Source organism: Myodes glareolus, chromosome 21 (assembly GCF_982192425.1).
Source record: "Myodes glareolus chromosome 21, mMyoGla1.1, whole genome shotgun sequence".
Classification (NCBI taxonomy): Eukaryota; Metazoa; Chordata; class Mammalia; order Rodentia; family Cricetidae; genus Myodes; species Myodes glareolus.
In genome coordinates, this window is record NC_142046.1 from 14483736 (window position 1) to 14510841 (window position 27106).

Here is a 27106-nt window from a genome sequence, read left to right on the forward strand (position 1 = left end):
TTCCGTCTTCATCCTGTTTAGGGCTCTGCTGTGTTCTTGCCACTGACCCTCTCTGCCCACAGTTTAGCACTGTAGCCAGCTCCCCAAACTGAAATTGCTTTTCCCTCCTTAGCAGGTGTCCATTCCGTTGGAGGGCTGAGTCAGAAAATGGGAAGTGCCGCAAGCCGCACCCCCTCCCCCACCCCTCTCCTCCAGCTGTGTAGTTCCTGGCTGGTTTCTCTGTGCTCTGACCTCAGGGTCTTTGTGCAGGGTTTTCTCCCTCAGAAAGCCTTTGCCACACACCTCAGGGCCTGTTTCTCCGGAATGAATGTTTCCTTCTCCGAGCAGACTTTCCCATCTGCCTCACTTAAATTACCAGGTTCCTCTGGCCTCTCCCACTTCACCTTCCCTTGCTTTGCAATGTTTTGTTTTTGTTTTTTGCTTTTTGAGTCAGCAGGGTTTCTGCTTATAACCACTGTAGCTGTCTGGACCTCACTATATAGACCAGATGGCCTCACAGATATCTGCCTCCTCAGCCTCTGAGTGCTGGAATTAAAGGTATGCGCCACCATGTCTACAGTTTTGGCAAGTTTTTAAAGAGAGAGACAGTTGGTTTGTATGTATACCACATGTGTTCAGATGCCCCCTGAAACCAGAGGAAGGAATCTGCTCCCCTAGAAACTGGAGCTAACAGACTGTTGTGAGCTGAGCCACCCAACATGGGCACTGAGAACTAAACTCAGGTCCTCTGTGAGAGCATCCAGCACTCTTAACTTCTGAGCCATCTCTCCAGTTCCCAGCTTTACTCTTTGCACACTACTTAACAGTATCTAGATTTGGGGGGTGGGGTATCTAGTTGACAGGACCTTGTGCATACTGATCACACACACCCCCACTAGCCCCTGCCCCCACAGCAGCATGAGGTGTAATTGCTGCTATCTTTTCTCCTCCCTCATGAGGAGGAGACATTCCCTCAGTGGAAATGTCTGGTCTTCTAGGACAAGGACATCCTTGCCCACCTCATGGGTCAGCATTGCAGAAGGCGGGTGTGCAAGAAGTGCCGGGCAGAGAGAAGAGTAGCAACAGCTGGGAAGTAGCGGGTGTGCCCAGGGCTGGGAGTGGCGTGCAATGGAGAGCACTTTCCTTTCACCAGTGAGGGACGGGGTGAGGCTCAGTGGTGCACACTTGCCTCCCCTGTACAGAGCACTGGCTTCCATCCCCAGTGCATGCACACACTGCACATGCACACACAAATACACACACACACACACACACACACACGGTGTGTTAATGTCTACTTTAGTTCCAAGAGTTTATAGATAAGGACCTTCATACGCCTTTGCTACCTTGTAAATGGATTATATTATTTACTCATTGTTAATTATCTTTTTATACACCGTTATATCATCTCTTAAATCATGTTCCTTAAAAAGTTTTTGTTGTTGTTGTTGTTTAAGATTTATTTATTTTAAGAAGGCGTTGGTGGCCCACACCTTTAATTCCAGAACTTGGGAGTTAGAGGCAGGTGATCTCTCAAGTTTGAGGCCAGCCTGGTCTACAGAGCAAGTTTCAGGATAGCCAGGGCTACACAGAAAAACCCCATCTCAAAAAAAAAAAAAAAAGATTTATTTAATTTTATGTGTATGAGTGTTTTGCCTGCCTGTGTTTATGTACCTGGTCCCCAAAGTGGTCTGAAGAGGATACAGGATCCCCTGGAGCAGAAATCACAGGCTGAGCTACCACGTGGTGCTGGGAACTGAACCTGTCTCCTCTGCAAAAGCAGCCAGTGCTCTTACCCTCTGAAGCCTCCGTTTGTGTTTAAGGAGTGTCCCCAGTCCCTAGTCCAGGCCTGGGAGTCACGGTCTGTCAGGAGGCTCTGCAAACACAACTCTATTTGTTGAAACCGGCTGCAGTTAAATTAGACTGACATTTAAGTACGTTGCGAAATCTCAAGAAATACTGGAAAGAGTGTCTGTCAACAAATACATATTTGTGGTGTTTTCATGTGTGGTGTCGTGATGTCATCTCTTCTTTCCTATAGCTTAGCTACCATGCTTCTGAAGGAATGCATAGCTCCGTGTGGTCACACAGGCTCTTAATCCGAGCATTAGGGGCGGCGGGGGGCGGGGATTTGAAGCAGGAGGATTACAGAATGGAGGATGGAACTGAATACTTAGCAAGACGCTGCCTCAAAAAGTGTGTGTATGTGAGAGAGAGAGAGAGAGAGAGAGAGTCAGAGACAGAGAGAGCCCAAGACAACTCAGTAGATAAGACTTTATCCCTCAGTCCTGATGTTTGGTCTCTAAGGCTCACATTGTGGAAGAAGAGAACAGTCTCCTACATGTTGTCCTCTGACCTCCACACACAGGATGTGCACACACACACGGATACAAAATAAATTTAAAAAATAGAATAAAAAAGGCAATGCTATGGAACTTGCTTGGGAGAGAAAGGAAAGAAGATCATGAACTCAAGATCTTCCTTGGCTGCACAGTGAGTTTGCTGCCAGCTTGGGCTGCAAGAGATTCTGGCTCAAAAACAGCGGGCTGTGGTGGTGCACACCTCTAGTCCCAGCACTCGGGAGCCAGAGGCAGGCCAGTCTCCGTGAGTTTGAGGCCAGCCTGGTCTACATGGAAAGTTTCAAGACAGCCAGGGCTACATAGTGAGATCAAAAAGTTGAAAGGGTTGCATCCTCTGGGTTTGTTGGTAAACTGATCGTTTGGGAGGTTGATTAGCTCTGTACTCACTTTTAGAGCAGTAACTGACTTTGGCTGTGACCTCGGGCTAACCCTCCCAGTGTGAGGTCTGTGATGTTATCCGATGCTCGGGAGCCTGGAGCATAGGAAGGTGGTGCGGGTCTGTGGGGTCACACAAGGTCCAGCTGGGGGTGACACCCAGGCAACCTGGACCTCAGGGCTAAGCATGGCTGCCCGCATGCTTTGATTTCATTAGTGGTTTTCCTAGCTTACCCGCAAGGCCACTGGTTGCACGGTGCAGCCACTGCCTGCAGACCTTCTTCTCCAGGTCCCTGCGTTTCCTTAGTGGCACAGGTCAGAGGATATCGTTTCCTGGTTTCTGCTATGCTCAGAACAAGGCCCCACAGACACTTCAGTCTGTCTTAGAGGCGGGATGGCGCCAGTTTGTAGGGCTCTGCTGGTGGGAAGACAGCGTCCTGGAGTCTGTTCTCTCCTTCCACTTTGTGTAGATACAGCGTTTGAAGTAGGGCTCCCGGTTTGTGCAGCAGTCATCTTTAACGTGCTGGCTGAGCCATCTCAATGTACCGTAGTTTACACCCTCCGTTCTCTTAGTTGTTTTCTGTGCATCCTCTGAAAAACAGATTGCTTCAATAATCAGATCTTTCTGTTCTAGCCATTCATTCATAAACAAATGTATAGCTTCTTTTCTGAGGTGTGTGTCCGGCCCAGTTTGTTTATTGCTTAAGTGCTTTTTATTGTTTTGCTGTTTGTAGCTTACTGGTTTTGACTGGTTTAGATTAGTTAAACTATTCAATATTCAGCTCTTTTTAGCCTGAGACAGGGTTTTGCTATGTTCTGTGCTATCCTGGAATCCTTGACGTGGTTGATGCTGGCTTTGAAGAACTGAGGCTCTAAATGGATAGCGGGCTTGTCCTACTGCTCCTGGGTTAGCAGGCTTGTCCCACTGCACCTGGGTTAGCAGGCTTGTCCCACTGCACCTGGGTTAGCGGGCTTGCCCCACTGCACCTGGGTTAGCAGGCTTGTCCCACTGCACCTGAGTTAGCGGGCTTGTCCCACTGCACCTGGGTTAGCGGGCTTGTCCCACTGCACCTGGGTTAGCGGGCTTGCCCCACTGCACCTGGGTTAGCAGGCTTGCCCCACTGCACCTGGGTTAGCGGGCTTGTCCCTTGTCCACCTGGGTTGGCGGGCTTGCCTCCCTGCACCTGGGTTAGCGGGCTTGTCCCTTGTCCACCTGGGTTGGCGGGCTTGTCCCTTGTCCACCTGGGTTGGCGGGCTTGCCTCCCTGCACCTGGGTTAGCGGGCTTGTCCCTTGTCCACCTGGGTTGGCGGGCTTGTCCCTTGTCCACCTGGGTTGGCGGGCTTGCCTCCCTGCACCTGGGTTAGCGGGCTTGTCCCCCTGCACCTAGCCTAACGCTTTCCTTTGTGGGAAATGAGATTGTCCTCCCACCCCACTGAATTCCCAGTGAGCCGAACTCAAAGCAGGAGCACTTTCAGCCTCCTGGTTTATGCTCATCAATTAAGCCCTGCTTGTGTATTAGATTAACAGTCTGCAGCAGAGTTACAGATCGGGTTCCTGGCTTCTCTGAACCCATCCCTGAGACCTGGACTAGCTTATCTGAGGTCTAGGTCATTGAGTAGATACAGATAGTGCCGTTGACGACTCTTGTGCAGTGCAGGGACTCACTGGAGTTTTAGAGGCCGGTTGAGCTCCGCTTTTGTGCCCATCTGGGGTCCGGCACAATGAAACCCATTAATCTCTTGGAAGGAATTTGTAGAGATGTGGGGCTTCCACTGAGGAGCCCAGATGGTCTCACCAGCCTGAGCAGAGCGGCAGGCACACTTCTCCCTGCAGCTGGAAAATAGGCTTCATCGATCGCCAGGTGCTGAGCATTGCTTTTCCCCAGTCACTCTCTAGGAAGTTGTAGAGGAAGCAATTATGGATGCCTTCAGTGACTTTTGAAGCTTTCACAAGCCTCAGCAGACACCTGCAGAGGACCGGAAGTGTTTAGATCCTTAACTGTTTTCCCTGAGACTTTTTTTTTTATTGATTTTGATTGTTTGGTTTGGTTTAAGAAAGGGTCTTTGACAGTCCTGGCTGGCCTTGAAGTCACTGTGTAGCTAAAGATGTCCCTGATCCTCCTGCCTGCCCCTCCCAAGAACCAGGATGGTAAACAAGCAGCTGCTTTCCCCATATATAGGGAGCTGGGGATGGAGCCCGGGCCACTGAGCCACATCCATGGCATGAACCAAAGAAGTGTAAGCTTCATTGTTTATTGGGGCAACAGGCTTCCTTGACAGGATGTTTACATTTTTTTCTTGGTTTTATGTGCTTGAAAAAACGACCAAGACGTTGCTTCTCTTTCTCTCTCTCTCTCTCTCTCTCTCTCTCTCTCTCTCTCTCTCTCTGCCTCCCTCCTTCTTCTCTCCCCTCTTCCTCATTCCCTTTCTCTCCTTTGCTTTCCTCTCTCCCTCTCTGCCAATACTGGGATTGAACCTAGGACCTAAGGCATGCTAGTCAAATGCTCTACTTCTGAGCTGGAGCCCCCACCCCCTATCTCTTGCCTATCATACAGTCCTGGTGGGTCAGTCAATGTTCTGGGCTTAGATTTTCTCCACTCACTGTCCCATGTGTCACCTAGAGGATGACACTCAGCTCTCTGCTTCCATGCTGGCCCTGGAGTCAGCAGAGCAACGATCTGGCTCTGTGTTTTAGCCACTGCCAGGCCTGTCCCACTCCCATTTGTTTCTCATCCAGTGTGGACTGTACTCAGCAGTCACCAGACTGTCTTCCCCATCGCGCTGATCCACAAGTGCCACTAACTACCCTTCTGGTGATTCGGGCAGTCATGCTCACCTCGGCTCTGGAGACCATCCGAAGTCAAGGGCCAGTATTCCTCTTTTGCCTTTTCCTTCACTCAGGCTCAGATATGGCATCTCAGAATATCTGCAGGTTGCTCGTCACTGCAGAGGGTCATCCCCCACCCAGCCTTTGGAACTCAGCCGTGCGTGCATTTCATTAGCCTCTGTTCCAACGGTATCCCAGGCTGCCCTTCTCCCACACCCTCTCTCTACGCTCCCTTACTCTGGATCTGATGAGCTTCAGGCATGGTTCACTCTTGTGTCACAATGCTTGCCCTGTGTCTAGACCGTCACCGCATGCGCCTGGGCCTGCACTTGTCCTCTGGTGGGTGGCGGAATTTGACAAGACGATCTTTCAGCCATGCGGCACTAGAGGTTTCTCTTTTCCACCTGGTACCCCCCATAACCCCATCATGGAGGTGTTTACGTTGATCTAGAAGCAACAGCTTTGTACTCTTGGAAGAGATGGGGAGAAACGTCCTCGGAATCCTTGAATGACCTTGTCTTATTGGAGTTAACCTAGGGTCTATGAGGGTCGGGCCTTAAGGCGTGTGCACACAGGGATGACTTTGCAGGGGAGACTAAACACAACGTGTGGGTGCTGGGTTGGAGCTTTCTGGGTGGGGCACCTATCCAGAAAACGGGGGGCGGGCAGGAAACCCAGCCTCATCCATCGGCCCAGGCAGACCCAAACCATGCCTCGTGGGTCAGTATGGTAGGTTAGGCACTCCCCTGAGCATGGCGAGGTAGTTGTCTTTATGACCTGAAATGCCCGCATTGAAGGACTTTTAATCTATGGATTCCGGAGCATAGTCCTTAAGAACTGAAAGCAGAATGCTTGGCTGTATCCGTTTTGCGTTTCTCTTTTAGGGTTTAGGTGGAGTTCGTAGCACCAGATGGGCGGGTTGTTCGGCTTCCACAAGGTGTTATCACTTTGATCCACATCAGCCCACACCCCACAGATTTACAGTCAGATTCCAAAGGGAGCCAGGGCTGCACACACTCGTCTTTCCAGCACTAGGGAAGCTGAGGCGGGGGGGGGGGGGGGGGGGGAGGGAGGTGGAGGGTTCAAGACCAGCTAGACTACATAGTCAGGCCCTGTCTAAAGCCCTGCCAATCCAAGGAGCCAACCCACACGTGCTGTCTGGGGCCCCTTCTGTCTTTGCCCTTTTAAAGTCTCTATGTCCCCTTTTGTTTCCGTCTGGAATCTGAGCTGTGTTTAAGATTCCAGACGAGTGACGGCTCCCGGGACAGTGTGAGCATAGTCTTTTCATTTTCCCTGATTTGTGTTTAAGTGGCTGTTTCCACAACAGTGCTCTGGTCTGCTTTTCTAACCATCAGTGGTTGGGTATCAAGAGGGCCGCGTCTCCTTGCAGCGTGAGTGGTGAGTGCGTGTCAGCCTTGCAGGGCCGTAAAATCACCCCAGAAATGTCATCCGTTTCCCTGTATGCCGACGTTTGCTTTTCTCTAGATTCCAGTTGTTCTCTGCTGGGTTTTATTACTGTTTGGGGACTGTCTTTGTCTGGATGTCCTGGTTGGCTTGGTACTTATTATGTAGGTAGCCAAGGCTGGCCTCAAACTTAGCAATCTCTTGCCTCAGCCCTTACCCCACCCCCCAAGTGTCAGGATTACAGGCTCAAACCACACCATCCAGTTTTTTTGAAACAGGGTCTCACTATGTAGCCCTCACTATCCAACTCTCTATGTAGACCAGGCTGGCTTCAAACTCAAGAGATCCACCTGCCTCTGCCTTCCAAGTGCTGGGATTAAATGTGTGAGACACCCAACGATGTTTAGATTTCTCTCTCTCTCTCTTTTAATTTCCCATTCATGCACATGCAAAAGTCATATTTTGGGTGCCTTCCTATATTGCTCATCACCTTATTTTTGGATACAGCATCCCTCACTGACAGTTTGACTAGGCTGGCTGGCCCGTGAGCCCCAGGGCTCCTCCTATCCCTGCCTCTCTGGTGCTAGCATTGCAGGTGCGCACTGCTGTGCTCAGCTTTCCAAGGGTCGCTGGGGATCTGAACACAGGTCGTCACGCTTGCCCAGCAAGCGCCTTACCCACTAAGCTAGCCCACTCTCTGAAGGATGCTTCTCCTGTATAGACTCAAAACTGAACTGAGGGCTGGGTGCTGTAGCACACCCCTTTTAATCTCAGCACTAGGAAGGCAAAGGCAGGTGGATCTCTGAGTTCAAGGCCAGCCTGGTCTACACTGTGAGTTCCAGTGTAGCCAGGGCTGCAGAGAGACCCTGTCTCAAAACAAAACAAAACAACCCCCCCCAAAAAAAACCCCAACAACCAAAAAAGTCAAATGAAAATATTACTTGTAGGTGACCTAGGATACCATTTGGCTATTCTTTTTCTTTCTTTTCTTTTCTTTCTTCTTAGTTTGTTATTGTGTTTTTAAAAAGAGGCCCAAAGCATCTGATTACTGGGAGAGCATTTAGCATTCCTCTGGGTCCCCAGAGACGGTATTTCCTGTCCCTTTTCTGACAGGAGGGAAGAGCGGGGGGTGACTTCATCCCAGGCCCCCAAAGCTGCCCTTGCATCTTTGTCCTGGGAACAATCCCTCTTTCTTCAGAGACGAGAAGGCACGGTTTGGACACACTCTCACTGTCCAGAGGAGAAGCGCCAGGCCATTGTTTGTTCGTAAACAACTAACGCATCTGGCAGATCTGCGTTTGTTTAACTTTCCTAGCTGTTCAAAGCACTGTTTTCCCCACAGGGAGCCAGCTGGAGCTGGTGACCCCCGCTTAAGGTCAGGCAGGCACTGGGTGCTGAGGAGGGCGCAGGGCTTTCGGGAGTCAGGGGCACACCCTCGGGAGTCAGGGGCACACCCTCCAGGAGAAAGACTAGAAGGAACGTCGCCTCCTGTGTGCCTATTGCCGTGTGTTCAGGTGTTTGGTTTATCATGGGAATGTGTGCGTCTTGGGAATTGAGGTGTCTTCGAGGGACACTGTCCCCAACCACCAGCCCTGTTTGGTACACGGCACCAGCACACATGCAATTCCCACACGCTTATAAAGAGGACGGCCGGGGAATTTCCTGTCTGGGTTTTTAATCAGAATTACCCAATATAATGTTTTATTTATTTATTTATTTATTTAGGCAGGATCTCACTATGTAGCCCAGGCTAGCCTGAAACTTTAGAGACCCACCAGCCTCTGCCTCCCAATCCCTAGGATTGAAGGTGTATTCCATCACACCTGGCTATTTTTTTTTTTTGAGATAAGGTTTCTCTGTAGCTTTGGAGACTGTCCTAGAACTTGCTCTTGTAGACCAGGTTGGCCTCAAACTCACAGAGATCCGCCTGCCTCTGCCTTCCGTGTGCTGGGACACCCGGCCATTTTTATTGTTTTGAAATTGTGTGTGTCTATGCCCATGAGTGTAGTATTTACAGGGGTGCAGAAGAGGGTGCTGGAGCCTCTGGAGCTGGAGTTCTGGGCAGTGTGAGCCACGTGGCGTGGGTGCTAGGGTCCTCTGCAGGCACGGTACTGCTGAGCCGTCCCTCCAGCCTCAACTTTTCATTTTCATTTTGCTTATCTGTTTATCTGTTTTATTTTAGTTGCATGTATATGTGTTAGGGGGTGGTACAGGACACTGAGCCCAGGTAAGCAAGCCCTTTACCACGAGGCCAGTGGTTTTCAGCTTCCTAATGCTGCAACCCTGTAATACAGTTCCTCATGTTGTGTCACCTCAGCCATAAAATTCTTTCACTGCTACTTCATAATTGTAATTTTGTTAGTGTTATGAATCATAATGTAGATATCCAATATGTAGGATATCTGATATGGGGCCCCTGTGAAAGAGTCATTCACCCTCCCCAAAGGGTTGTGACCCACAGATTAAGAACTGCTGCAGAGACAAACCTCCAACCCTCTTTTTACTTATTACCTTGAGACAGAGTTATACTAAGTTGCCCAGGCAGGCCTTGAACCACCATCCTCCTGCCTCCACCTATGGATTAGTTAGGGATTACATTCGTCTGCCACCGATTTGCGCTGCCTTTGACTCTCGAGTCACTTTTCAGAAGGCCGCAGAACGCTGCTGTCCTGCAGAGAGAGGCCTCAGTAGGAAATTTAAAGACCCCTAAGTGTTCTGGCGGGGCATGGTTAGCTCTCCTGGTCCGAAAAGGACTCTGTTTCCTTCCTGTCTTCCTCTCTCTTCCCCTGAGGACATCCCTCTGCCTTCTTCCTGGCCTCTTCTTCCTTTTTACTGAGCTGTTCATAGCTTCCTGTCCTCCCCAGCAGGGTTTTTTTTTTCTTTTGACCCTGCAATCAGTAAACTGCGTGGTTCTCCCTCAACCTTGCCCCTGGCTCCTTTACTCTCAGCCTTGGGCTCTGTCCTCCCCACCCCCTCCTGTGACCATTATGAGATTGAAAAGTGAAGGCCGGAGGGACAAGACCTTTGGGCTGTAGAGACTAAAAAAAAAAAAATGAAGGATGGGGCTGGAACAATGGTTTCCCAGTTAAGAGCGTCTGCAGAGGACCTGGATTCGGTTCCTGGTACCCATATAAAAACTCATACTATCTATAACTCCAGTCCAGGGGATTCCAAAGTCTTCTGACCTCTTTGCAAGTGATACACAAAATATATGCACACAAAATGCTTGGACACATAAAATTTAAAAATTGAATCTTTAGAAAATGTTGCAGGATGGTCAGAACTTAACTGCAGAAGAACCCAGAATGGTGACAGTTGACCTCTGGAGACAAGAACACATACCCTTATAATAAAGTATCATTGTTTTGACAAAAGGCTGCCCTTGTCCCCTCCCCAGCCTTCCCTGATGCCTGGCTGTCCCAGGACTGCTGAATTGTAGGTCTGACTAGGAGGGGGCTCAAGTACGGCTCCGGTTGGATGTTGGGGACCTGGCACTTTCTGTGAGTCAGTGCCATCCAACGTACCTCTCGTCTTGAAGAAGCAGGCCACAGACTGGGTAACAAGGGACAGGCTATTAAAGGAGCATTTAGAGATCTCAGAGATGGCTCAGTGGTTAGCCGCTTGTGTCCTAAGCATGAGGACTTAAGTTTGGGTTCCTAGCTCCCTTGTAAAGCCCCAGTATGGCGGTGCACACCTATAACCCAGGGACGGGAAGCAGAAGTGGCCAGGTCCCAAGAGCTCACTGACCAGCCAGTCTAGAAGAACCAGTGTGCTCCAGGTTCGCAAAAACTAAGGTGGAGAATGACGGAGGAAGACACTTAACTTTAACCTCTGGCCTCCCCAGAGGCGCATGTGTGTCTGGACTCCTAAGGACATTTACCAGGGCCACCAGGTGGGGAACTGCTACTGTCCCTTGTCCTCCAAGTCAAGGGCGAGCCCTGTAGGAGCTCAGAGTTTACTGTATTTTTGGTCAAGAGTCTCAGCCAAACTAGAAGCCACACTGTCCAGGCAGCTGCAAGCAACAAATTTAATCAGCCCCGGAGGGCAGAGCCCTTTAGCCGGCACAGGTCCTGCAGCCTCTGGCCATGCAGACAAGGTCCACTGATCCGATTATTGTCTGGCGGAAATCGGGGGATTTCAGGGTGCTGGGTGAGAGACACCATTTCCGCTGTCTATCTATAACATTCTCTTTTTCCAGAGCCTTCGTCCTTGGTGGTCTCGCAGCTTTAACCACCCACCTTACAATGAGGCTTCATGCCAGCCCTTCCCAGCACTCAGACCCAGACCACACTGGACCAGACTTTAGAATCTTCTAGAAATACCAGTCTTAAAATTACAGATCTATTTACCCTCCTCACACCATGGCTCCTCCTGAAACTCAGGCCAGACAAGAGTCATTCTGGACTTAGAAAGAAAGAAAGAGAGAGAGAGAGAGAGAGAGAGAGAGAGAGAGAGAGAGAGAGAGAGAATCTCTATTTATTGGGCATGTGTGTGTATGCGGACATGCATGTCACCATGTGCAAGTGGAGGTAAGGTAAGTGGAGGTCAGAGGACAGCTCTGTGGATTTGGCTTTTCTTCCTGCCATATAGAACCCAATAAGTTCTCTTTAGATCAGAGCCCGGGACCCAGGGCATGTGCACACACTTGGATAACACATGTACAGAGGTCAGAGGACAACTTTCAGAAACTGGTTCTCTCCTTGTGGGACTCCAGGATCTAACCCTGGGTTTCAGTCCTTACCGCAAGCGCTTTATCCACTGTGCTACCTTGAAGACCCATGGCTCCTTGTTAATTCGGATCTGATCCTATATTCCCAGTGGCTCCACTAATCAAAAGACACCCATGGTGGTGGGGTGGGGCCAGTGTTAGAGAGCTTGTCGAGTTTGGGTGAAAGTCCTCCCACTTGCAGGTAACTGGGCAATAACCTCCATTCCAGAGTCTTCCCTTCACACCACCCAAATTCAGAGTCACCCACAGTCTTATGCTCAGTCAGACCCCTGAGCCTCCTGTCCCCCTCACTGAGCCCATCTTCTCCCTTTCTGTAACTTCTCCTGATCCAGCTCCCTGGGGCTCTTGGAGGTTGATAGCAGTCACATGCCTGTTGGAAAAGATTCTAGGGCTGGCAATGCAGTTCAGTCCCCAGGGATCCACACATTGGAAAGAGAACAAACTGGCAAGTTGTCCTCTGGCCTCCACAACCCCACCACACACATCATATGCAACCTAAACACAATAATGAAACATTTTCAGAGGGGGCTGGGAGGGATGGCTCGGTGGTTAAGAGCACTGGCAGCCCTGGCTGCTCTTCCAGAGGACCCAGGTTCAATTCCCAGCACCCACATGGCAGCTCACAGCTGTCTGTAACTCCAGTTCCAGGGGATCTAACACCCTCACATAGACGTACATTCAAGCAAAACACCAGTGCACACAAAAATAAATTATTTTTTAAAAGCAACTATTTTTAAAGATTCTACAATGTGCTGTCTGTTCGTACAGAGCTCACAGCAGGGCTCTGTTCATCAACGTTCATATTCTCCCTAAACTACCAACCAGTGAGTGGATACATGACCGTGGTACTTCTACTCAGCGGAACGGTATTCAGTCAGAAAAAAGAATTGGCAGACAGATAAACGCTACAGCAGGAAGAATGTTAAAAGCATCCTACGTGTGAATGATAACATAAATAAATAAAATATTAGTATCCTGCCAATCACAAAATTCCTCAGCCTATATGATTCCACTATGTGACATATCCGGAAGAAGCAAATTCACAGAGATGCAGGGCTGGTTTCCTAAGTCAGGAGAGGTTGGGGGTGACAGCTAAGAAATAGGATTTTTTGTTCATTGGAGGGGAAGCTATAGCATGGAATTCACTGCCGCTCAAAAGATGACCCCTGTGATTGCTGTCTGTTTTTCTCTTAAGACAGGGTCTCACTGTGCAGCCTTGGCTGGCCTCAAATTCACAGACATCCTCCTGCCTCTGCCTTCCAAGTGCTGGGATAAAGAAGCGTGCCACATTTCCCTGACTACCTGTCTCAGTAAGGCAGTCCTGTTGTTTTTGCAAGCCGTGTGCTATTTCACATTCAGTATTGCTATGTCTAAAGCCTTAAAAGGAACTTAGCAACTGGTCTTGTTCTCATTTCCCTTTAACTTGTCTATTATTTAAACTTTGGTTGTTTTTTGAGATCAGGATCCCACTCTAGTCTGGCCTGAACTCACGGAGATCCTCCTGCCTCAAGCACATAGGTGCTGGACTACAGGCATGCTTTGTGAGGCCTCACACATACTAGGCAGATACACGTCCACTGAGATGGTACCTGCAGGCTGCTATGGGGCTGGAAAGACAGTTCAGCAGTGAAAAGCAGTTGCTACTCTTGCAGAAGACCTGAATTTGGTTCCCAGTATGCACACTTTGGCTCACAGCCATCTGTAACTGCAGCCCTGAGGGATGATGCCTTATTCAGGCCTCTAGGGACATTGCACACCCATGATGCACAGACATGCATGCAGGGGAAGCAGCCACACATGTAACATAAACATAAGACTTTAAAGGTACTTAAGCAAGTGGAAGGGTATTCCTCCTGCATTAGTATGAGGCATGTAGGGGCTGACCCCTGCTCTGTTTTCTCCTGCACAGAACTTCCATGATGGACGGAAGGCCCAGCAGCACATCGAGACATGCTGGAAGCAACTGGAGTCGGTAAGTGGGAAGCTGGCTGCTAAGCCAGTATCTCCCTAGACCGTCTCTCTCCAGTCTTCATAGGGCTTGAATGACTCACTAAGTAAAATCCAAGCAAAAACCACTAAGGAGTCTAACTTTTTCTCATTTGCACTTCATTTAGTTTGCTCCTAGAACTGTTGCGCAAGCAATGTGCTGAGCCAGAAATGCTGGGAAAGAGATGGCTCAGTGGGTAAAGCGTCTGCCATGGGAACATGAGGACCTGAGTTCGGATCCCCAGCATCACTTATAGGCCTATAATCCCAGCACTGGGGAGGCAGAGACAAGAGGATCTCAGGGGCTCACTGGCTGGTCGGCCTGCCTAGCCATATCAGCAAGCTACAGACTCAGTGAGAGAGATCTCTGAAAGCCAAGTGTATGAGCTAGAGAGATAATATCAACAATCAAGAGCACCTGATGCTCTCTCTGAGGACCAACGCCCAGTTGGGTGATACTCACCTAGCACCCATGTTGGGTGCTCCTGGCCCAACACCTCTGGCCTCTGAAGGTGCCGACACTCCTCTCAAGATGCACACACAGCCACATGCAATCAGAATGAAAATAAATCTTTAAAACAGGGTGGAGAGTGATGGAGGAAGATGTCCCATGTTGACCTCTGACCTCTTCGTGCACACACACACGCACACACACACACACACACACACGTGTACAAAAGCAAGTACACACACTCATAAAAAGTGCTCGAGTGGAGGCAGGTAAATCCTCCACTGGAGAGGGGTCACTGTAATGTGGACAAATGCGGAAGCCACTTTGGGAAATGATGGTGCCTAGTGGTGAATGGGTTCTGGGAGGAGGCCGGCGGGGGTCCCTCAGAGGAGGCTGAGCGGGGTGGATGACCGCCAGCCTGGCTGTGCTCTGTCTGCAGAGTAAGAGGCGCTTTGAGCGGGACTGCAAGGAGGCCGACCGCGCCCAGCAGTACTTCGAAAAGATGGACGCTGACATCAACGTGACCAAAGCCGACGTGGAAAAGGTGAGGGGACTCGGTCTCGCTTCCCTGGAGCGTGCTTCCTAGGCTGCCACCGAGGAGGCCCGGCCTCAGCTTCCTCTTCCTGGTATAACCACAAGAGGGTACTTGCTGGGGACAGGGTTTCGTTTTGTGTCATCGCCATGGGGACCAAAGTCCACACTGGGGGAAAAACCAGACCTGAGGTGATTTGCTTAGTCACCACCCTGGTAATGGGGAGACCTGGACGCGTCACAACAGGAGTGGTTCAGGAGGCCTTCCTCAGTGGCTTGTCAGAGGCCGAGTTCCGTGTCTAAGCAGCCGAAGCCCAGCTTGTGGGAGAAGCCGGCAGCTCCAGACCTTCAGAAAGGCTGACCCTCTGTGTCATGGATTCGTCTGGGCTGATACCCAGCTGTGTCATGGATTCATCTGGGCTGATACCCAGGAGGCCGGGTGAGGGAGGCATTTGGAAGTCCGCGGAAGATTTCCTCTCCGTGGCTCAAATATAAAGTGTGCCCTTGTCTTCCCAAACCCAGTGTGTGTGTTTTTTCCCTAGAAGCCCCTTTTCTTTTTATGAAAGTCATCAAGACAGTGTAAACACAATTATGCGGCTAATAGTGGCGTTCATTCATGGTGCCCAGGGCCATTTGGGCATCGCAGTCTGTGCTTTTTCTGTGGTACTGCTTGGCTCTGCTGGATGAGTTCAAGAAGCCTTGAGTGGGGAATATCTCCATTAGGATGGAGGGATATATGGCTTTTTTATTACTTTAATATACTAAAATCATATTCTTGACATCGTGGGGTAGATTTTTACTTTACCAAAAGATATTCATATTTTGATTAAGTGACCATACTTATCCTTCTAGATAATCATATCTGAAGTGTTGCTTAAATGTTCTATTTTACATTGTGTGTGAGTGTTTTTGTGACAAGTAGCTCTCATGTGTCACACTCAGAAGATAGCTTTGTAGAGGGGGCTGCTTCTTTCGGCCAGGTGGGTCCTAGGAATCATTAGGTTCACTTTTACTTGGCAGCCCCCCTTCAGACTATTAAATGTTACCTAGTTGAGAGTGGTGCGTACATACCTGTGACTCCAGCACTTGGGAGTGGAGGCAGGGGGGTCGATGGTCAAGGTCTGCACAGTGGACTTGACGCCAGTCTAGGACATATGAGGCTCTGTCTTGAGAACTGAAAAATACGGGACTGGAGAGATGGTTCGGTGGTTGAGAGCACTGGCTGCTCTTCCAGAGGTCCTGGGTAGGAGTCAAAGCACCCACATGGCAGCTAAAAACTATGTGATTCTAAATCCAAGCGATCCAATGACCTCTTCTGGCCTCCGTCGGTATTGCATGCATGTGATGCACAGACATAAAGTAAACATAAAGTAAATCTTTAAAAATATATATGCCGGTCTGTGGTGGTGCATGCCTTTAACCCCAACACTCAGGAGACAGAGCCAGATGGATCTCTGAATTCGAAGGCAGCCACGTCTACAAAGAGAGTTCCAGTGTACCCAGGGCTATACAGTACACAGGGCTATAAACCCTATCTCAAAAAGCAAACCAAAGACCAAATAGTTGGAGAGATGGCTGAGTAGATAAGAGGGCATACTGCTCCAGCAGAGGGGCCACGTTCAATTCCCAGCACCCACGCCAAACTGGTCACAACTTCCTGTAAAGCCAGCTCCAGGGGTCTCATGCCTCTGGTCTCTGTGGACACCTTTATTCATATGCATTTGTTCCCAAATAGACTCACACACATAATTAAAAATAAAGACGCTGGGTGGTGCTGATGCATGCCTTTATTATCAGCACTAGGGAGGCAAAGGCAGGTGGATCTCTGTGAGTTCAAGGCCAGCCTGGCCTACAAGAGTGAGTTCCAGGACAGTCAGTGTTACACAGAGAAATCCCATCTCAAAAAATAGATAGATAGATAGATAGATAGATAGATAGATAGATAGATAGATGCTAATTCTAAACAATAATTAAAACTAAGATAAGATAGACTGAAGAATGTTTAAAATCTCTAGTGTAAATGAAGTCAGCTCCATTTATGGGTCATGTGTGGTACAAATATATATATATGTTCTTTTTAAAAAATATTTTTATTTATTTTTATTTTTGTGTGTGAATGTTTTACCTGCTTGTATATCTGTTGGCCACCTGTGTACCTGGTGCCTATGGAGGTCAGCAGAACCATCAGATCCCCTGGAAGTGGAGTTAGAGGGGGTTGCGAACCACCATGTGGGTGCTGGGAATCAAACCTCAGTCTTCTTAACCACTGAGCCGTCCCTAAAGCGTCATCAGTACTGATTTACAGGTATCTAGACCATAGGCTACCTGTGGCTGTCAGAGCCCCAAGCCTTCCTTGGTGACCCGTTTTGGCTGTCAGCAGCCAGTGCTATAGTTGTGTCCACTGCCCTTTATCTCTGTGCCTCTTTGTGTTTCTTCTCTTCCTCTGCAGTCCGTGACCTCCTTGTGCAGAAGGCAGTAGTCACTGTGGGTTTCTTTATCTCCTTGATTATGGAGAATGCTTCAGATCTTTCCCACTAAGAGTGTGATGAAACAGGCCTTAACCCCGGCGCTTGGGAGGTGGAGTCAGTGAGCTGGCTGCGGGCTCTAGGCCAGCTAGGCCAAGGGAGATCTTGATTGAAAATGAAAGGAAGGAGGGGGAGGAAGGGAAGAGAAAGTAAAAGACTGGTTTTAATATGCCTTTTTAAAACAGAAATTATCCCTCTCTTCTTGTTTTGCCAAAATATCTTTTTGTTTTGTTTTGTTTTATGTGCATGGATGTTTGCCTGAGTGTGCGTTTGTGTGCCAAGTGTACAGGGCCTGTGGAGACCAGCAGAGGTCACCAGGTCCCCTAGAACTGGGGTTACAGGTAATTGTGAGCCACCCTGGGTGCTGGGAACTGAACCCAAGTCTTCTAAAAGAACAGCCAGTGCTCTTAACTGCTGAGGTAGCTTCTCAGCCCTCCAAAATGTCTGTTTTTTTTAAAAAAAGCTTGTTTGTTAACCAAATATCATTTTCTGCTTCCTTTAATTCATTAATACTGTAGATTACATTAATCCATTTTCCTACATTGAACTAAATTATCCTGGGCTAAACTCAGCTAGACTATGTTGTTCTCTCTTTAAGGATACAAAGTGATCATTCAGCATATTTTACTCAAGAGTTTTCACTGTGGTGAATGAGGCGACCCACACCTGTAAGCCCAGCAGCTGGAGACAAATAGATGAAAGTTTGGGGCTAGCCTGGGCTGCATAATGAGACTCTAGTTTTTGTTGTTGTTGTTTTGTTTTGTTTTGTTTTGTTTTTAAAAAAGGAAGAATGCCTACTCTTGAATTCATAAAAACTCCCTTCCCTTCTGTTTTAGTTTACTTAGATTTTGGGAGATTGCTCTTTTTTTTCTGCAATAATTGTAAGATGAAATTATCTAGTTATCTGGTTCTCGTTTTTGTCCGTTGTTTTTCCTTTCGTTGAGGTGGTAACCTGCCTCGTGGCTCAGGCTGTCTTTGAATTCTTGCTTCTTCTCCTGCCTCAACCTCCCCAGTCGCTGAGCTTGGAGACGCACACTACATCACCAGCTCTTGTGGTCTCTTCAATGTCTGCCGATGCTTCTCTATGACGATGATGTGTGTGTGTGGGTGTGTGCATGTGCATTTAGGGACCTGCAGAGGCCAGAAGAGGGTGTTGGATCCCCTGCAGCTGGAGGTACAGGCAGCATAGATCCTCTGTGAGAGAAAATGGCTCTAACTGCTGAGCCATCGCTCCAGTCCTGAGTCAGTGTTTCACTATCTGCTCCTTTTTGATCCTGGTGGATTTTTATTTTCACTGAACCTGGAGCTTGCTTTGGCGCCCTCCAGTAAACCACTTCAGCGTGATCCCAGGTTTCGAGCTCGCTGAGGGCCTCCACCTGTAGCTTCCGTACTACTACATGTACTACGGTACTACACCTGTACTGTACAACCTGCACTACAGATCCTAGGAAAGGGGCTAGAGATTTAAAAACCTTCACACGTAGACAGAGACACAGGGACATGGGTCATCCTTGAAACAAGAATGCCGCCAGGTGGTGGTGGCACGCGCCTTTAATCCCAGCACTTGGGAGGCAGAGGCAGGCAGATGTCTGTGAGTTCGAGGCCAGCCTGGTCTACAAGAGCTAGTTCCAGGACAGGCACCAAAAGTACAGAGAAACTTTGTCTTGAAAAACCAAAAAAAGAAAAAAGAAAAGAAACAAGAATGCCCCCTTTATTTATTATGGTCCAGTGCTGCTTATATAGGGATCCTTAACTGATAGCCATGCCCCAGCCAAACCCACCAGAACCCACTCCCCTGCCATCAGGGTCTCCTGAGGGTCTCATGCTCAGAGCAGCTGCAAACACAGGAAAACAAGTTGTTTTGCTCAGAGCAGCTGCATGCATAGCAAGTTGTTTACAAGAAATTCAGGGTCTGGGGTCCTCAGCCCCCAACACTACCTCAATTACATGCATATTTCCATTGATTTATCTTTCCCTACAGGGAGCAGGGGGTTAGTTATTTTTCTGAAAGTGCCATTGCCACCCTCTCCAGGAATGTGAGGCTCCCAGTTTGGGAGCCATGAGCATCAAAGTATAAGCACTGATGTCTAAACACTGAATATTTTAAGTCCTTCTGCTTTGAAGGTGACCTGAAACCCGCTGGCCACTGCAGGCTATGTGGAGACATGAAGTCAGCTTTTCTCACTGAATTCCCCATTGTTACCTTTGCTTTATTCTTTGAAACAGGTTTCTGTGCATAGCCCAAGCTAGCCCCCCTCCTGCTTCCACCTCCCAAATACTGAAATTTCTGGGGTACACGGCCACACCCACTTTCCATTTCTGCTTCTGACAGTCTCTGACTCAACGCAGATGTCTCTCTTCCAGTTTCCACAAAGGATTAAGTGGCCTGATTATATTTGACTCAACTCACCTTCCTGTTCCTAGCAGCCAGCCATACAGTTTATCTAACGCTGTGTCGTGTCTCTCAGAATACATTTGTCTAGATGCTAGGTTGTGCGTGATGGCCCAGGGCATGTGTAGTATAAAGTTGCATGAATTTCTGGTCTATATATGCTCCAGATCTCCTTCTCTTCCTGAAGACATTACTGTCCCTCCTGTGGCTCTAAGTCATGATTGTCACAGTAATGTGTTCTCCCCCACCTTCGGACACAGTTGATGTTTGCCTTGTGGCCAGGAGCCCAGTAATTCCCTGAAAGGGCTATTTCTCTGGGCAAGGGTGTAGATTTGGATGTCCCCTGGATGCTGGATTCCTCAGAAGCACAGTGATTAAGGAGAAGGGGCCAACAGCACGGAAGTTGTCCTTTAGCCTCTCCTTTGCGCAGATGGAGCTGTCTGCATTTGGGCTCTGCCAGCTTCAGTTGGTTCATCTAGTTAGTCACACATATGTTGGAATATATTTTCTGGTTTTAGTAAAAACAGATCTTATCCTTCCCCCTGACACAAACCCTTAAGCTCCCTTTAGGGACTGGGGAGCTAGCTCAGTGAGTGAAGTACTTGCATGAGGACCTGAGTTTGGATGCCCAGCACCCATGTAATAGTCAGGCATGGTAGTGCCTGCTGAACCCCAGCACTGCGGAAGCACACTGATGCATCTTGAGGGCTAACCAGCCAATCACATGTGGGCAGCTCCATGAAGTTCCATTATACACGAAACCGGGAATCCAGGTGGTGATGGCACACACAATTTTTTTTTAATCCTAGCACTGATATTTCCCAGCAGAGAGTGCAGTGTTTTCTAAGTGCTCACGTTAAAATCAAGCCCATCAGGCCTGGGTGAATAGCCCCACCCTGTCATGTGACTGGCATCTCTTCTATAATGTCTGTATGCCTGGCAGGATATTGTCTAACAATCCCCAGTCACTGGCAACATTGTCTAACAACCCTCAGTCGCTGGCTACATTGTCTAACAATCCACAGTCGCTGGCTACATTGTCTAACGATCCACAGTCGCTGGCTACATTGTCTAACAATCCAGTCACTGGCTACATTGTCTAACGATCCACAGTCGCTGGCTACATTGTCTAACGATCCACAGTCGCTGGCTACATTGTCTAACAATCCACAGTCGCTGGCTACAAACAGCAGCAGAAATGGAAAACAGCAGTTGAGTTGCTTTTCCTTGTTGTTTTTACAAACTTCAGTATCAATTTTCTTGTTTTTCGTGTGTGTGTGTGTGTGTGTGTGTGTGTGTGTGTGTTTACCCCACAGTGCTCATGTGGACATCCGAGGACAGCATCAGGAGTTGGTTCTGTCCTTCCACCATTCGGATGCCAGGATAGAACTCAGGTTGTCAGGCTTCGTGGCTAGTGCCTTTCCCACCGAGCCATCTCCCCAGCCTTTACTTTTCTTGGAGATGTGGTTCTTTTATGGCTACAGTCTCAATTCATCGGCCCCTCTTAGCCACAAAAAGCTTGTGTAGCTTCTTCTCTTCAGACTTCAAGAGAGGTGACTAGTCAGAACTCTCTAGATATGTGAGTTCATCTTCTCTCTGGTTTAATCATGAGGCTTTTTGTTACATAACTCAATTTGAGGAAATACTTAAAAGTTAATTATTGCTCACACCTTTAGTGCCAGTACTTGGGAGGCAGAGACAGTGGGATCTCCATGAGTTTGAGACGGCCTACCAAGTTCCAGGCTAGCCAGGGAAAACAAAGAGCAGACCAGTTTCTGTAGGACTTTGCATCTCATTTCCCTATGGCAATATGTCTTGTAAAAGTTACCAGAGTGGGACATTGCATCTGTAATCCCAGCACTCAGGATAGTTCGCATCCAGCATGGGCAACATAGCAAATTCCAGGCCAGCCTAGCAAACAGAGAAAGTCTGTCTCAAATCACGAGACTTTGAATATAGTTCATTTTTAAGACATTGCCTACATGTCTCTCTTATGAAGTCAGGTAGGAGGAAGTCCTGAGCCGTTATGTAGAAAGGGAGAATTCCAAGAGGTATGGACGTGAGAATGCAAGCTGAAGTTTGGTTTGGTTTAGGATCTGGGCATGGAATTAGTATCTCTCACATGCTTTTCCACTGTGCTAATTTGGAGTTTTAAATTCATCTGTTTGTTTATTTAGTTATTCATGGGGGAGGTAAGGGGTGAGCACACCATGAAGAGCCAGTAGGGCAGTCAAAGGACACTTTCAGGAATCAGCTTTCTCCTCCCACCATGTGGGTCCTGGGGGTTGAACTCAGATTGTCAGGCAGCCAGCATCTTCACCCTCTGGCCATCTTGCTTGCCCCTGGTTCCAGGTTTTTGTTTTGATGTTTTGAGACAGGGTCTCACTATGTAGCCCGGCCGACCTGGACTATGTAGACTGTCCTAGTTGGCTTTTTATTGCCTTGGTAAACACCATCACCAAAAGCAACCTGGGGGATGAAAGGGGTTTGTTTTTTCATCTTGCTGCTTACAGTCCAACCTGAAGGAAAAGTCGAGACAAGAGTTGAAGCGGGAGTGGAGGCAGGAGCCTAAGAGAGGCCCTGGGAACACACTGTTTACAAGCTTCTCCAGGCTTGCTAGTCTGCCTTCTTAGACACCCAGGACCACCTTTCCAGGGGTGGCCCCACGCACAGTGAGCTAGGTCCTCCTATATCAATCATCAATTAAAAAAAATGTTCCTGCCAGGTGGTGGTGGTACACGCCTTTAATCCCAGCACTTGGGAGGCAGAGGTAGGCAGATCTCTGTGAGTTCAACACCAGCCTGGTCTACAGAGTGAATGCCAGGACAGGCTCCAAAGCTACACAGAAAAACCCTGTCTTCAAAAAAAGAAAGAAAGAAAAAAAGAAAGAAAGTTTTGTTCTTTTTAAAAGAATATGATACTGCAAGCCAGGCAGAAGCTGCCGCCGGAGCAGTACAGGGTCCCTGGGCGAGCGCCAGAGTCAGGCAGCTGGATACGGTGAATGGCAGAGTAAATGGACATAAGGCTATACATAAAGCTAGACATTTATTACTTAAAAAAGGGAGATATAGACAAACATAAAACAAAGACACATACACACATATACACACACGCGCGCGCACGCACCCACACACCCCCCCCCACACACACACACGTGTGAGAGAGAGAGAAGATGGCAGCGAGGGAGGGCCGAAGTGGCTGAGGTGGGCGTGGTTAGTTCTTAAAGTGATAGCAAAGAATAACATTCCCGGATCCCTTTTATAATAAAAAGTAGAAGGTTAGACATTACAGGTTGAAGGAATTGGGGCGGTGAATTCTCAAGACTGCTTGCAGCTGATTTGTGGGCGTCGTCTTTGGGGGTGTGTGGGGGTGAGAAAGATCCGAGAGAAGCTGGGTGCTGGTCACATCTTGGCATAGCTGGTCTCTGTTTCCGACAGGACAGGTGTCTGTGGCATGGAAATGTCTGGTGTCTCTTGTACCTGGTTAGGGTGTTGGCAGAACAGAGAACAAAGTTAAATTGAGGAAAAATTTTTTAGGACCAGGGAATTGAGGGGTTTGTATCTGACCTGTTTACGGTGGGTTTTTTAATTTTGCTCCCTGGAACTTATAAGAAAAACAGAAGTTTTAAACATATATATTGTATTAAGAACTCCTTGGGTTTGTAAAAACAGAAATTATAATGAAAAGTATTTTTATTTGGTGAGACAACCTGGCAAAACCTCTTAGCTCTCAGACTGTCAGAGATCTTTGAGAAGGATAAGATTTTATTTGAGTTACTGATTAAACAATGACAGAGAACTTACTTGGTTGGCATCTAGAGCTACTCTTTGGTCCTCCCTGGTCGCTGAAGGTTGCATTTGACCTTTGTTGTTTAGTGCAGAGCTGCCAGGCTTTTGAAGACTCTGTGGACCAAGAAATCTTTAGGAAGACAGGTCTACCTTACCTGCGCAGCTAGACTGTCGATTTCAGTGATTATGTCCACATTTGGAGGTCTCCAGTTTAGGTGATAGGCAGTTTTTGCCCAATGGTCAGCGCTAGGCAGTCGAAGCAAACTGCAGATGGACGTTGGTCAGTGACGTGACCGTCTGTCTTTTGTCTTCTTGGAGGAAACAGTGCTTGCTAGGAGCCAACCTGTCTCTTTTGGTTATGAAAAGTTTTTTAAATAATTAAACATTTAAATATCACATTCCCCAGATCTCTGAGCAGTTGAGGGCTGATTATTAGGTGTAGCTGCAGTATAGAATCTATCTGGAAGATTGGGTTTGAGTTTGACTGTAATAGGTAAGATCCACATTTGTAAAAAGACAGACAGAAAGAAAAAAACTGTAACATTAAGATTAAAAGTACATACCAATTTATGATTTTGTAGTCTGAAACGAGATGAAATGAACAATCATTATACATAGAGAACAGGAATTAGGCAAAGTGTATGTTTCTGATGGGCCCTATCAGAAAGCGTGTCACTATGCAAAACACCTGTAATCAGAGTTAATGAGAACACCGAAGAGAGGGAGAGGAAAGGCAGGACATACATAAGAATGAGAAAGCTTGGTCGCGTGATCTGGCTCTCAGTGAATCTAGTGATAAAGTCACCTGACCCCAATGAACATGGCGGCGGCCACGTGTTGCAAGGGAAAAGTTATGGTTTGTTGTTGAGCTGTCATGCCGAACCATAAGCCGCAGAGGGGAGCAAAAGTCTGGAACCGAAAAAAAAAAAAACTGCACCAGGTCACTGCTGGGATGGAAAAGCCCGCGACTGTCTGCCATGGACGATTGTTATCCAGAGTCTGAATCGTGAAAACCCGCGCAACGAACGCGCCCAAGACCACGTGAATGAGCGTCCTCAAGTCACAGGTGGGGAGCAATGGGCCTAGCTGGATAAACCAGACACCGGGGCCGCTCCGAAGCGGCGGTACGACGAGAGGAGAGAAAAAGTAAAGAAAAGAAGTGAAAATGAAAAAAGATAAAGAAACTGAGGACCCGGTCCCCAGACGAATGTCGAATGCACAGCACGGAAATGCAGTGCTAACGCAGGCGGACCAACCCCCGGGGTCGTCCAAACACGATTCCAGCAAAGGAAAGCAACCTTCTGTAGCAGAACGAGGAGCGACTCACCAAGTGAAGACGGTGTTGGTTGTAACAGGTGGGTCGGTGTTGAGACCTCAGTTCCGATTCAGTCCCAGAAGTTGGTGGTCAGGGTCCCGTGGAACTCTGGCCTTTGGCGGGTGAATCTCTCGAGTCCGCGGCACCAATTTTGTTCTTTTTAAAAGAATATGATATAATGGCCCGGGCGGCCTGCAAGCCAGGCAGAAGCTGCCGCCGGAGCAGTACAGGGTCCCTGGGCGAGCGGCAGTAAATGGACATAAGGCTATACATAAAGCTAGACATTTATTACTTAAAAAAGGGAGATATAGACAAACATAAAACAAAGACACATACACACATATACACAAACACACACGCGCGCGCGCGCGCGAGAGAGAGAGAGAGAGAGAGAGAGAGAGAGAGAGAGAGAGAAAAGATGGCGGCGAGGGAGGGCCGAAGTGGCTGAGATGGGCGTGGTTAGTTCTTAAAATGATAGCAAAGAATAACAGAAAGAAAGGAAGAAAAGAAAGAAAAAGATCCAGAGGCTGGAGACATGGCTCAGTAGTCAAGCACCAGCTGCTCTTCCTGAGGCCCTAAGTCCAGTTCTCAGCAGTCATATGGTGATTCACAACCATCTATAAAATCCTCATGAAATCCTATGCCTTCTGGTGTGCAGATGTACATGCAGACAAAACACCCATCTACATAAAATACACAGAGAAAATGCAGTACAGGCTTGCTCGCAGGCCAATCCGATGGCGATATTTTCTCAATTGAAATTCCCTCTTCCCTGATGACTCTGGTTTGTTTCAGGTTTACAAAAAATAAATAAATAGCCAACACATAGACCAGGCTGGTCTCAAACTCACAAAGATCCACCTGCCTCTGCCTCTTCCTCTTGAGTGTGGGCTTAAAGGCAAGTGCCGCCATGCCCCTCTTTCAGGATTTTGTTTGAAATGTATTTACTTCCTGTGTGTGAGTGTTTCGCTGCATATACGTCTTTGCATCATGTGGGTGTTGGGAACACGAGTGTGAGTCTTCTGGAAGAGCAACCAGTGCTCTTTACCAATGAGCCATCTCTCCAGCCCTCTCTTTCAGGTTTTTAATTACCATTAAAGGTCACGTGGGGCTGGAGAGGTGGTTCAGTGGTTGAATGTGCACTGCTTTTCCTGAGAACCAGAGTTCAGTTCCGCACATGCACATCAAGCAGCTCCCAACTGCCTGTAACTCCAGCTCTACGGGCTCTCACACCCTATTCTGGCTTCTGTGGGTGACTACAGCACACACACACACAGAAGGCCATGTATTATATATGTGTGTGTGTTTTCAACATTTATTTTATTATTTTTAATTATGTGTATATGTTTTAATTTAGATTATATGATAGAATGTTTCAAAGATTAAAAACAAGACTGAAGTCTGGAGCTTCTGCCATCATTAAGCAAGAAGGCATTTTGTTCAAATGATTGTCTGATAATTTTTCTGAAGATCGGTGGGATGGGCAGCCTGGGACCTTTGCCTCTCTGAGAACACAGTCTCAGTGCCTGAAGCAGGGCAGGAGGTCTACTGTGGCTGGGGTCAGATGGGCAGCGGAAGGTTAAGTTTTCACTATTTGGGGAAACTGCCCCTGCGGTGCCTGAACATAACTGGAATGATGCGGCTGTGTGCTTCCTTTGCTGCCACTGGGGCTACTGAGTTGACATTTTTATTGAACGTGTAAGCATCTTTCTTGCTGGCCCCCAGTTTTTGTTTTAGGAAAGTGACTGACTAGTTCTCTGAAGAACCCCCTCAGGACTCAGGAAGGCCATGGAAAACAAGTTCCTTAAAGGCATCTGCAGTGTGGTCCTGTCGGCACCTGGCACACTCACACCACGCCAGGAGTCTAATAAAGGATAATGTTAAAAACACAAACAGATAAAAAGAGGAAGTGGTCAGCATGAATGCAGGAAATACATTTTGCAACTGCAGCTTCATCTTAGAACCTAGAAGGGTTTAAAAATACTTTTTTTTTTCAAGATAAAGTTTGTCTTTGTAGCCCTGGCTGTTTTTGACCTCACTCTATAAACCAGGCTGGCCTCAGACTCCAAGATCTGCTTGCCTCTGTCTCCCAAGGGCTGGGATCAAAGGCGTATACCAGAACCAACCAGAAAAAAAAAATTATTTTTCCAACACAAGGTTTCCCTGACACTTTTTTGAGATAGGGTCTCACTGTGTAAACCATGCTGCCCTCAAACTCACAGATCCTCCTGCCTCTGCCTCCTAAGTTACTGAGACACACCCAGCTCAAATGCTTTTCATTTAAAATGAGAAAGGTGTAGAAAATTGAGAGGGAAATCTAAGACATGGACGATGTTCTTTTAGGAGTGGATCCATGTTCAAAGACGCTATAAAGCTACTTTGTTATCCTGTGTTTATCCTGGCCTATAAACGGGTCAGCGCTGTGGCCCTGTATTCCCTTCTAG

The 27106-nt window shown here is 48.0% G+C and overlaps 1 protein-coding gene across 18 annotated transcripts in view; it reads left to right on the forward strand.

Moving 5' to 3' along the window:
• Positions 1-27106, forward strand: part of Fnbp1 (formin binding protein 1) — a 128375-nt gene that overhangs the window by 51143 nt on the left and 50126 nt on the right. For all 18 annotated transcript variants that reach the window (XM_048432009.3, XM_048432007.3, XM_048432008.3 and 15 more), the window contains 2 exons: positions 13584-13646; positions 14551-14655. In XM_048432009.3, the coding sequence (XP_048287966.3) occupies positions 13584-13646; positions 14551-14655 (168 nt within the window). The remainder of the gene's footprint in view (positions 1-13583; positions 13647-14550; positions 14656-27106) is intronic.